We start from the raw sequence: 12,511 nt of genomic DNA, 5'->3' as shown, positions 1-12,511 counted from the left end.
GGGAGTGTTGATGATGTTTTGTTCATCACGTTAACATCCTCCATGTTGGGAGTGTTGATGATGTTTTATTCATCACGTTAACATCCTCCATGTTGGGAGTGTTGATGATGTTTTGTTCATCACGTTAACATCCTCCATGTTGGGAGTGTTGATGATGTTTTGTTCATCACGTTAACATCCTCCATGTTGAGAGTGTTGATGATGTTTTGTTCATCACGTTAACATCCTCCATGTTGGGAGTGTTGATGATGTTTTGTTCATGACGTTAACATCCTCCATGTTGGGAGTGTTGATGATGTTTTGTTCATCACGTTAACATCCTCCATGTTGGGAGTGTTGATGGTGTTTTGTTCATCACGTTAACATCCTCCATGTTGGGAGTGTTGATGATGTTTTGTTCATCACGTTAACATCCTCCATGTTGAGAGTGTTGATGATGTTTTGTTCATCACGTTAACATCCTCCATGTTGGGAGTGTTGATGATGTTTTATTCATCACGTTAACATCCTCCATGTTGGGAGTGTTGATGATGTTTTGTTCATCACGTTAACATCCTCCATGTTGGGAGTGTTGATGATGTTTTGTTCCATTTGTGTGGTTCGAGTCTCGGATACTTCCCCAGACCGAGCTGTCCGGATCATGGTGTCCATGTTCAAGTGAGCTTCGTGAAGGAGACCTCAACACAGACATGGCGATGAACATTTATCTCTCATTTGATCTTTTATTTCATCACCAGCGTCGTAATCCCCAAAATCACACCTTCTCACTCCCTTCCGAAACCTTAACATGTAATCAGTGACGTAATTACCTTGTCCGACGAGGTGAAACACGTGACGTTCAAGTGAAACCTTCTGTCGATGGTCCAAGTGATCGTTCAGTTCTCCGATCGCGCCAAATCCTCCTCGTGCGTCAACATCATGTTCCTTATCACCAGGAAACGTCATTCGTTCCCCACAGGATTTCATCAAACACCACACGACGTCAAACCGCCATTCACACACCCTCCCTTCGTTCATTCCTTCACACCAGAATACCATCATAAATGTGCAAGATTCTCATTGTTTTTCACTAATTCCTGATATGTATTTGTTTATTTTTCGTGTTGATGATTGAGACTATTTTTACAGTTAATTGACGTCATTCCTCCGTCCGCGGAAATAGTGCGTCTACCCCGGAATTAATGCGCGGCGGTGAACTGTACTACAATTCTCAACGGCGCGATAATAAAATAGTGCGTCTACCCCGGAATTAACGCGCGGCGGTAAACTGTACTACAATTCTCAACGGCGCGATAATAAAATAGTGCGATCGAATTTTTGTTAATTTAAATATAAAAACGAGAAGCTGAACTCTGATTACAGGTCATAAACAGGGCGGATAAAACACTCGTGATGTTCATCAACTTGGGCCGCATGGTTTTTACCGAGATTAATCAGAGAAAAATAAATAAATTATACAAAAGGTGGAAAGAAATGATGCGGTGAGGAGGGGGCGTGGCTACAGGCAAGTATGACGTCACAATGGTTGTTGTTGGAGACAAAGAGAATTCCATATTCGGGATCATTCAACACAGAGATTGATTGTGAAACGCCATTCTGTGGATAGACGTGCATGAGAGATGTGGTCTCTGATCGCAGCGGTCATGATGTTCGTCTCCGGAGAACCATCCCGACCTCCACAGCAGGTAAGCGGTGATTGTAAGAGATAACGTCTGTGGGTTGATGGAGAAGTGAACCGGTGGTGTATTCCATGTTAGATTTCTCTTGTTTTGGATTCGATTGAAAATCCGAGTGAAGACGAGAGTGACACGGCGAGTGTGATTCAAATATAAAACGTTTCACGGAAATAACTTTCTCACAAGAACGTCGATCGTGGGGCGGAGTGTGTGTGAGTGGAGGAAGCGACATGAAGAGAGGTGATTCGTGATTTCAGTAAAATGGCCGCAGGAGTGGGATTCAAAACGATCCTCCATCCATTGAGATAATCAGAGATTGTTCAATATTCACAAATATGTAAACTAGATATGTAAAACTAAAAATATGTAAAATATGTCACAATTCTTCTTCTTCGTTTGATATGACGTCACAATTGATGCTGGGGACCTGATACTGCAGGCACGAAGCTGCACATACTGGCACGCACCTACGGGCCCGCACTGGTATTAATAATAATAATATCACAATAATTGGCAGTAATAAAAAGAATAACGTGATACAATGACCAATGTCTGTCAACCAATAACGACCGATATATTGTCTGTCAACCAAACAGGACACAGTGCTATGACGTTACGAATGATGTCACAATGCTTCCTCTTTTTTTTCTTTCAATTTTATGGCTTTCTTCAGTGTTGAAAAGGTGTATATATGGCAGCTGAAGTGTCGTTCCACCTTATCACGCCATTTATTTCTCAGAATAATGATAACAGCATCGATCTATAATTCCAGCAATCTGTGTGTGTGTGTGTGTGTGTGTGTGTGTGTGTGTCTGTCCATCTGTTTGTCTGCGACCACCATTTCTCAACAACTGCCGGTCCGATCTGATTGAAACTTGCCACGAATATTGCCGGGGCCCCGCAGATGTGCCTTTTCGAGGTTTGATGTCAATCTGACAAGCAGTTCCCAAGTTACGGCCATTTATCTGTCGACCAATGACAAGACACGGTGCTATGACATCACGAATGACGTCACAATTAATGTTCATTTTTATTATTTTTATTTTTTTTGCATGATTGACGGTCCGATCTGATTGAAACTTGCCAGGAATATTGCTGGGGACCCGCGGATGTGCCTTTTCAAGGTTTGATATTAATCAGATAAGCGGTTCCCAAGTTACGGCCATTTATCTGTCGACCAATGACAAGACATGGTGCAATGACATCACGAATGACGTCACAATTAATGTTTATTTATTTATTTTTATGAATACATTTACAGAGAGAGGGGTGAGAGAGGAGGGGGGAGAGAGGAGGGGGGAGAGAGGAGGGGGGGAGAGAGGAGGGGGTGAGAGAGGGCTGCACATACTGGCACGCCCCTACAGGTCCGTACTAGTTTATCTATAATTCCAGCAATCTCTGTGTGTGTGTGTCTGTCTGTTTGTCTGCGACCGCAGCTTCTCGACGACCGCCGGTCCAATTGGATTGAAACTTGCCAGGAATATTGCAGGGGCTCCGCAGATTTGCCTTTTCAAGGTTTGATGTCAATCGGACGAGTGGTTCCCAAGTTACGGCCATTTATCTGTCGACCAATGACAAGACACGGTGCTATGACATCACGAATGACATCACAATTTTTTTTTTTTTTTTTGCACGATTGACGGTCCGATCTGATTGAAACTTGCCAGGAATATTGCTGGGGACCCGCGGATGTGCCTTTTCAAGGTTTGATATCAATCGGATAAGCGGTTCCCAAGTTACGGCCATTTATCTGTCCACCAATGACAAGACACGGTGCTCTGACATCACGAATGACATCACAATTAATGTTCTTTTTTTGTGAATCCATTTACAGAGAAAGGGGTGAGAGAGGAGGGGGGAGAGAGGAGGGGGAAAGAGGGGGGAGAGAGGCGGGAGCAAGAGAGGGGGGCGAGAGAGGGGAGGGAGAGAGGGGGGAGAGAGTGGAGGGAGAGAGGAGGGAGAGAGAGAGAGAGGGGGCGAGAGAGGACTGCAAATACTGGCACGCACCTACAGGCCTGCCTCTATGGGCCCGTACTAGTTTATTTTAATTCGTGTTGGTGTTGTCGTTTAAACATTGGTTAAGAACACATTATGGTCCATCATTCATGCCATGGTTGAGATTTAAGAGCAATCTGAGGCAATAAAGGTGTGTGTGTGTGTGTGTGTGTGTGTGTGTGTGTGTGTGTGTGTGTGTGTGTGTGTGTGTGTGTGTGTGAGTGTGAGTGTGTGTGTCAGTGTGTCCTCCATAACCCCAAAACCATGAAACCGAGCATCGTGAAATTTGCATGTGAAGGGAACTCCAAGGAAGTGAACATTGGGTGTTTGGGTTAATGAAAACATCCCTTTTGAAGATAAATAATTAAAGGCCATATTTAATTAATATTCCCAGAATGTTTTGCCTCCATTCCCTTGGAACCTCCTCTGTTATCATAACACAGGTGAATCGTTTATTCAACACTTGACTCCACATTCACCGAGGCAGGTCCGAACTTCCACTGGGATCTCATCAGGTCCCACTGCTTTGCCATTTTCATTCCTCTTTCGCCGGTTGTCTTGTCTTATGGCACTTTTCTGCAGAAATGAAAGATTCCAGGAGTAATCTTTAAAATCCCATGTTGATATTCCTTGTGTGTCCTTTAAATTGTTGTGATCCTTGTTCACCATGAGCATGTGATGAAGAATATAAAGAATTTATTTTTGGTTGGAAAATCTAAGTGAACTTTCTCCACCAAGGAAACTTGGAATTTGTTCCTGAAAGGGAAAAGCTCCTTCATGGTCGTGTCGATGGAGGAATCTTCACATTCCTCGTTTGTTCAGTGGATATTGATATCGAAAAAATACATCTCAGGGCTGCTGTAGCCTCACAGTTTGTACACTCACCTCTGAGCTGTGTTGCTTGGGTTGGAATCTCTATCCCGGTATAAACTGCCGCCCTGGTGTTTCACCTGTATTGTGGTCCATCAATGTGTGCACCATCAGAGGAACGTGAAGCACGAGGACCCGTGTGCAGCACTCATTGTCGGTGTACGTTGAAGGTTCCACGGTGTTTTTGTAAAGGGTCGTCGAGTTATCCGCAGCATTCTCAACAAATTACAAGTCACTTCCCAAACTCCTGATGAAGCTGAACTTGTCAAGTGTGGTTCAAATGATAAACTCTCATACATTCCATGAACCACTGTGTTTGTAACATCTTGGTCTTGTTTTCTTACAAAGTTTTGGATTTTGAAAAACAATAAATAAATGTTGTTAAGTTAAATTTCAATTTCTCTTGTTTCTAATTTCTCTTGTTTCTTCCCTTGTCCATGTCCATAGTTGTTCCACAATGATGATGTGGAGGTACCGGTGATGTCGAAGGTTCGCGATGTCGTGTTCGTCACGATCGCGCTCCTCTTATTCGTCGTCATGATCTCCTTTAAACCAGCGAGGTGGTTCGGGAGGAGGAGGAATCAAAGAAAGCCCGGCATTCACTGGTAAAGATCACGTGACTTTTCATCAATATTTAAATAATTCCTTCATCCAAGAGGACAAGATAGTACAGAACTTTGAAACGAATTTACATTAAATTCTTACGAATCATCAAGTCTGGCAAACGAATCTCTGGTCCAGTGACAACAGGGAGGACCGGAACACGGAGCACACTCTCCTTGAAAGTGACATTCAGTCTGAATCCTGAAAGTGACATTCAGTCTGTTTCCTGTCTGAATCCTGACAAACCACAATTAAAACGGGTTCAGACAGTTCGAGCAGAGTCGAGGTCCGAAATGCTGCTCAACCATACTTCAGCGGAATGTCTCAGCCAGTTGAGCGATGTGCTGGTACTTCCTTCATGGCCGGTACTGAATTGGTGACATGAATGGTTTTGCCATGTCGGATGGGGCTATGTTTTGTTTGGGACAGGAGTCGCTCCTGAACCCAACCTCTTCTTCAACGGACTATCAAGAGCCAGTGTGGCTCGGAATTAGGAAAACGAGAATCACTCCACAGAGCCCAAGTTATGATCTATATATTAATACTGAAGGACCAATTTTGTGCTCCTCCGAGCGGTCGCGTCCCGTTTTTCTCGGTACTGTGACCTGGACTGAAAGAAACTTCGTACCTGTAAGAGTGCATCACACATAGCGCCAATTGTCAACCTTCAATTGTGAAGCAGAATAAACACTTTTCGTTTTACATTCGTTTACATGGCGACGTGTGACATCACCGCTGAGACACGTCAGGACGTCATGACATCATCTGTTATTCGCTGACATCATTACGTCTGTCGTCGACAGACCGTTACCGCTGAGAGGTGTAATTCCACTCCTAGAAAATAGCGTCTGCAATGTAAAACCCCCTTCTGCTCATGCTGACTGCCTCAGAATGTGAATTTGACACAAAAAAATGCAAGAAGAAACATTGTATCTTCTATATATTAATACTGAAGGACCAATTTTGTGCTTCTCCAAGCCATCGCGTCACGTTTTTCTCGGGACTGTGACCTCGACTGAAAGAAACTTCGTACCTGTAAGAGTGCATCGCACATAGTGGCAATTGTCAACCTTCAACTCTGAAGCAGAATAAACACTTTTCGTTGAGACGGGGGCGAGGAGTGAAGAGGCGGGGGGCAAGGTAAGCACATTTTTGGGCAGGTGTAAGCAAATTGAAAGCGGGAGACGGGGGAAATGGGGCGGGGGATGAGTAGGCTGGGGCTGGGGTGAATTAGGCAGAGTTGAGTGTGAGGGGGTGGACAGGGGGGCGGAGAATCAAGAGACGGGGGCGGGGAGTGAAGAAGCGGGGGTGGGGCCGGGGTAATTAAAATTTTGGGCGGGGGTAAGCAAATTGAAGGCAAGGGGTGGGAGGCGGGGGAAAATGGGGCAGGGGCGGGGGATGAGTAGGCGGAGGCAAGCACCCTGTCCAGTCCCTGTCCCTCGAGTGTGGGTGAGCTGGTGAGGGTGGTTGAATGAACGGAATCCTCCTGTGACGGGGTTTCGGCTCATCATTATTATTGTTATTATGATGTTTTTCCTTACAAAGTGTATTCAACAACAGGGTAGGGAAAACAAAAGATACAATTACAAATGAACTATTGCACACTGCGTGCCCTGGGTTTCATACGATCGGAAGGTCCTCAGACAACCTTAAGGCCTCAGACACACTATAAGAAAGAAATGACCAAGGAGACAGACAAGACTGGAAATACCGTAGATGTGTTCGCTTGTACACAAACAGGCCCACGGTCCGGAGACTGGTCTTATTACCTCCTCCACTGCAGGTGGATGGACATTTTGATTTCACCCCTTTCTCTTTTGTTTGTTTGTTTGTCTGATTGTGAACAATATCTCAAAAAGTTGAAGATGAATTTGGAGGAAATTTGTTGGAGAGGTTTGGCATGTGACACTGACTGAATGATTCGATTTTGGTGAAGATCTGAATCCGGATCTGGATCCGAAGATTTTTTAAACTCATTTTTCACGATTGAATGATTGTGCTAAAACGATACACATACAGTGTGATATCTCAAAAAGTTAGGGACGGATTCGGATGAAACTTGGATGATGAGTTTGTTGGTGACCAGAACAAGCCGATTACATTTTAGTTTACGTCCAAATCCAGATCCAGCCTTTCACTGGGATACAAAACGTAAACTAATCAGCCTGGCGGAGGGATGTGTTCATCCGACTGTCCTTCTTGTTGTTGCTTGTATTTCAGTGTCTGGAGTTTCGTTGAGATTTGATTGGTCAAGATATCTTTCAATCAGACCATGTGTGTAAGGAATTGAATCGTCTCATCTTCGTTTTCTCCAATGCAACACTCATGGAACATGTGTTTGGTCGTTCACAAAATCATACATTTTCCTCAAACTGATGAGCATTGCCCTTGTTTTGTTGCAGTTTTTGTTGTGGCCGGAAGCACTTGCAGAAAAAAATGGGAAAAAAGGAGTGGCCGTTGCTGGAGGAGGATCAACAAAAGGAGGTGTTGGAGATTCAGAAGGTGAAGGAAGAGGAGGATAAAAGAATGGAAGAAAAAAAGGCATTGTTCGAACAGTTGTGGCAGAGAGAGAGAGAGAAACTACAGGAAAGAGGTGAAAAATTGCACCAGAAAGAAGAACGAATAAAAGAAAGAGAGCGATTAATTCAGCTTGCAGAAAAATCTGTGCAGGACAAAGACGTTCAACACAGACATGAGGATGAACGATGGAGAAAAGAGAGAGAACAGCAGAATAAAACAGAGGAAGAGCAGCAGAGGAGAAACAAGGAAGAGGAAATGAGAAAACGTGATGAGGAAGAACAGGAGAAAAAGAATGAAGAAGAGCTAAATAAAATAAAGGAGGCAGAGTGGAGGGAAATGGAAGAGGGATTCCTGAGAGAACAAGAGGAATTCCTACGATGGAAGGACTCGGTCCATCAGGAGCAGACACGCAGAATGCTTGAGATTCAGCAAAAAGAGCAACAAGTTTTAAACAGTGAGCACGTGCTGTTCGGGTTGGAGAGAGAGATTGATAAACGAGAGAGAATCGAGTTGGAACAACAGGCTCGATTTGATAAAAAGATGGAATTGAAAGAACTCGAGATAAAACACAGAGAGTTTGAGACATGTCGCCAAGAGGACGAGATTAGATTGAGAGAACAAGATGTGGAGAATATGGAGAAACTGGTGCACCAAAGAGAAGAGGAGGAGAGTGGGCGGAAAGATAAATTTGTGGAGACACAGAGAATAAAAGAGGAAGAGTCTTTGTGTCGAGAGCAGGCGGTACATCTGCTGGAGCTGGAGATATGCAAACGAGAAAACGACGTTCAGACACGGGAACATGAGGTTTGGCGATGTGAGGAAAAGGAGAGAAAGAGACGAGAGCACGATAAACGAGGGGAAATAAAACAGGAAGAGGTGCACCAGAAAGAAAAAGAACCACGTAGACAGAGAAAGAAAAAAATACAAAAGCACAGAGAGGAAGGACAGAGGAAAAGTGATGAGGAACGAAAACCTGAACGTGATGAATCGCTCAAACAGCAACCAGGTCAACAACAGAAACCACACGTTGTTGGAGTGCAGAAGGAACAAAAACCTCAACGTGATCAAGGCCTGCAACAGGTGCAGCACGGTGTTGATGGATCAGACCGTAAGCAGGACCTTCAACAGGTGAGGACTCTTCAGTACTTGGGAGAAGTTGGGGGTGAACACACTGGGTACAAACACAGTGAACCCCACGATGAAGTTGTTCAGTTGGATAATTGTAATTATTATTTTTGTGATAAAGGTCACATATTGGCATGGTCATCCCCACGCAGGATAAATAACAAGAATTATAACTCACCTTGATTGGATCAAATCGACTAATTCACCTTGTCATCGATTACCTGTTCCATCAGTTCATCTCCTTCTGTTCCCTTTCCTGAACAAGTTATCAATCTGATGAACACATCGATGTGTTTAATCTTTTATATTTTTATTCTTTCTCCAAAGACCCCCCAGAAGAGGGGCTCGTTCCCTCCTCCTCCACCCTCTTACAAGAAACCTTCTTACCGGATGGAACGTAAGTTACCAAGATTCTTACCTCGCATAAATTATTACAAACTTTGTCTAAACTCAGTGTTCTTCACCTCCATCGTGTCCCATTTTGTCCGTGCCTTCGAAATGGTGAAAACACGAATGTTTTGCTGCAATCGAAGTCAGAGAAGTACCAAACAAATCTTCCAGTTGGTGGAAGTATGGTACGAGTGTTGATGTGTTCATGCAGAAGTCATTGTGTGCACCTGGATGATCATTAAAGTTTATTGTTTCTAAAACTAAATTTTTACAATCCCACTTCCAATTTGCTTGGGGTGACTCGAGCTCCCTTCCCATAAGTTGTACATCTTGGCTCACCCGAAGGACATCAGAGGTTTTTAAATATAAATTTGAACAGTAAGTGGGGATTTGTGTGCTTCTGCAGGAGGTGCAGGCATGATGGACCAAATTACCAAAGTTCTCTTGTAAACTGTCAGAAAGTAAAGGTTCATGTAAATATGGTGGGAGATGGTGATGAAAAAAAATCAAGATGTGAAATTGTAGGGGGAAGTGAAATAACATTGAGAGGGGGAGAGTGAGAGAGTGAGAGAGAGAGAGTGACAGAGTGAGAGAGTGAGAGAGTGAGAGAGTGAGAGAGTGACAGAGTGACAGAGTGAGAGAGTGACAGAGTGACAGAGTGAGAGAGTGAGAGAGAGAGTGAGACAGTGAGAGAGTGAGAGTGAGAGAGTGAGAGAGAGAGTGAGAGGGTGAGAGAGTGAGAGAGAGAGAGAGTGGGAGAGTGAGAGAGAGAGTGAGACAGTGAGAGAGTGAGTGAGAGAGTGAGAGTGAGAGAGTGAGAGAGTGAGAGAGTGAGAGAGTGAGAGAGTGAGAGAGTGAGAGAGTGAGAGAGTGAGAGAGTGAGTGAGAGTGAGAGAGTGAGAGAGTGAGAGAGTGAGAGAGTGAGAGAGTGAGAGAGTGAGAGATTCATTCCAGGACTGTGTTGGGACACGTGACAATGATGGAGATTATGATGACAATGCCACTTCGTGTTTTTGACCTTGTTGTTGTTGTTGTTGTGTGTGCAGAGGAAGACGTCATCGTGACAGTTGCTGGGGAGGAAGATGCCATGTTTGGCAACGATTCCATCATCGTTCCATCGTACAAACTATCGAGAAATAAAAGACGATACACCAGGCTCTTACAGATGGCCGATTCAGCATTTTTTCAATGAACATCAGTCTCAAGAACTCCAGGTACTTACACCTTCCATGGACTTAATTTAATCACTTGCATCCTTTTTGTGTCCTTGTTTGTCAATTTGTCACTTCCTTGTTTATGATGAGAACTCAATAATTCCGAGTGAAGACAATTTACACGTTAGAATGAATCGGCCAACATGAAACAGGTGAGGTCTCTCCCTGATTTGTACAAGCAATGCCAATCATGGTCTGTCACTCATGAAGGAAGCTGCAGCCATGAACACTTGGGATTTGCTGCGTCACTTCATCAATGGACACCATGCGTCACCTCATCACTGGACACCATGCGTCACCTCATCACTGGACACCACGCGTCTCTTCATCACTGGACACCATGTGTCTCTTCATCACTGGACACCATGTGTCTTCATCACTGCACACCATGTGTCTCTTCATCACTGGACACCATGTGTCTCTTCATCACTGGACACCATGTGTCTCTTCATCACTGCACACCATGCGTCATCATCATTACACACCATGTGTCTCTTCATCACTGGACACCACGCGTTTCTTCATCACTGGACACCACGCGTCTCTTCATCACTGGACACCATGTGTCTCTTCATCACTGGACACCATGTGTCTCTTCATCACTGCACACCATGTGTCTCTTCATCACTGCACACCATGCGTCATCATCATTACACACCATGTGTCTCTTCATCACTGGACACCATACGTCATCATCATTGCACACCCTGTGTCTCTTCATCACTGCACACCATGTGTCTCTTCATCACTGGACACCATACGTCATCATCATTGCACACCCTGTGTCTCTTCATCACTGCACACCATGTGTCTCTTCATCACTGGACACCATGCGTCATCATCATTGCACACCATGTGTCTCTTCATCACTGGACACCATGTGTTACTTCATCACTGGACACCACGCGTCTCTTCAACACTGTGTAAACACATTTACACTCCAACATTATCTTTCCCGTTTTTTTTGTTTCCTCCTTCCCTTCAGCTGCTGCCATCATCATCTGGATCGACTTCAAATATTCTTCCAAAACATCTCCAGCCTGACCGGCCTCATCTCCTCAATAATCATTCCCAATGGCTCTCCTTCATTGCTGTTCCTGAAGGATCTTTTCCACAAGTATCCCTCCAAGGTTCTCCAACCTTGATGTTACATTTCACTCCAGCACCCAAGACTCCACTGTTGAATTGTCTTTGATAAAAGTATTAATTTTCTTGTGTGAATGTAGATTTTCTCTTGTAATTACAGAGAATAAAATTAACCTAAAATCTCTTTTCTTTTCAAGTTATGTCATTTATAAATCCAAGGAAGGGTGTCGAAAATATTGTTTTGGAAATGTCTCCTCATGATTACTAATTATGTAAGTCATTTAAAGTGTTTCTGTGTTTGTTTCTCTTTCGAGGCCAAACCGGAGCACCAAGAGGAAGCAAATTTTGGGTTCTTGTATTTCAGAATCTTGGCTAAGTTTTAAGCTGCTCCACGTTGGCCTTGACCTGACCGTGGGTACCCCTGGCACGTTTGTAATATTTGGTGTTGATTAGACCAGCTGTTTTTATTTCTTAGATTTCCAGACCTACACAAACGTGTCGACAGTGAATTTCCTTCAAGGGTTGAGTGATTTGGGGGATGGAGGGGGTTGTGCCCATGACCTGACCCTGGGTATTCCCAGCATGTATATAAAATTTGGTGGAGAGAGTTGCAGGAGTGTGAAATTTTTTATCAATCAAGGAAAAGGCTTCACACACACACACACAAACACAAACAACACACCGCGTTGAGGAAAGCGGCACATAATCACCTCGTCACACCATCTCACTCACTGCTTGGTGGTGTTGATGTCGATTCCGAAACCACAACGCTGACGTTGAGGTGAAGGAGATCCTGTGGAGAAAGGGCTGGAAATGTGAGCGGGACAGAGAGGCTTCCTTAGGAGTGTGGATTGGAGGCCCGAGGTGAGCTTCTGCTGCTGCTCGTGTTCCTGGACGATTTGAGGACGACGTGGCTGGTAATCTGAGCGGGTAATTCATGCACATTTCGAGGAGTCTGTAATTCAGCAAAACAGACATGCAACTGGATGTTAAACACTCTTCTTGTTACTTTTCAGATTGAGATGAAAGATG

General features: G+C 44.2%; 1 protein-coding gene across 2 annotated transcripts; it reads left to right on the top strand.

Moving 5' to 3' along the window:
- The first annotated feature begins 4,302 nt into the window (after positions 1-4,302).
- Positions 4,303-11,663, top strand: LOC147008924 (uncharacterized). 2 transcript variants are annotated; one of them, XM_085864579.1, is made up of 5 exons: positions 4,303-5,146; positions 7,547-8,792; positions 9,117-9,186; positions 10,226-10,393; positions 11,379-11,663. In XM_085864579.1, the coding sequence occupies exons 1-4, from the start codon at positions 5,022-5,024 to the stop codon at positions 10,369-10,371; spliced, it is 1,587 nt and encodes a 528-aa protein (XP_085720705.1). In that variant the 5' UTR covers positions 4,303-5,021; the 3' UTR covers positions 10,372-10,393; positions 11,379-11,663. The 2 variants fall into 2 exon arrangements, with proteins under 2 accessions (XP_085720705.1, XP_085720704.1); XM_085864578.1 differs by lacking the exons at positions 10,226-10,393; positions 11,379-11,663 and having other exon boundaries at positions 9,117-9,787.
- The last annotated feature ends 848 nt before the right edge of the window (positions 11,664-12,511 follow it).

The sequence above is a fragment of the Eptatretus burgeri genome, chromosome 18, assembly GCF_056783735.1.
Source record: "Eptatretus burgeri isolate ZD-2024b chromosome 18, Ebu_testis_v1, whole genome shotgun sequence".
Taxonomy (NCBI): domain Eukaryota; kingdom Metazoa; phylum Chordata; class Myxini; order Myxiniformes; family Myxinidae; genus Eptatretus; species Eptatretus burgeri.
This window is presented reverse-complemented; position numbering and strand designations above follow the sequence as displayed.

What these genes read in the sequence shown, in the direction of transcription:
- LOC147008924 (XM_085864578.1), top strand. Translation starts at nt 5,022, where the DNA reads ATGTCGAAGGTTCGCGATGTCGTGTTCGTCACGATCGCGCTCCTCTTA. An exon ending in AGAAAGCCCGGCATTCACTG is followed by an intron (nt 5,147 to 7,546) that starts GTAAAGATCACG and finishes GTTTTGTTGCAG; the next exon opens with TTTTTGTTGTGGCCGGAAGC. An exon ending in GTAAGCAGGACCTTCAACAG is followed by an intron (nt 8,793 to 9,116) that starts GTGAGGACTCTT and finishes CTTTCTCCAAAG; the next exon opens with ACCCCCCAGAAGAGGGGCTC.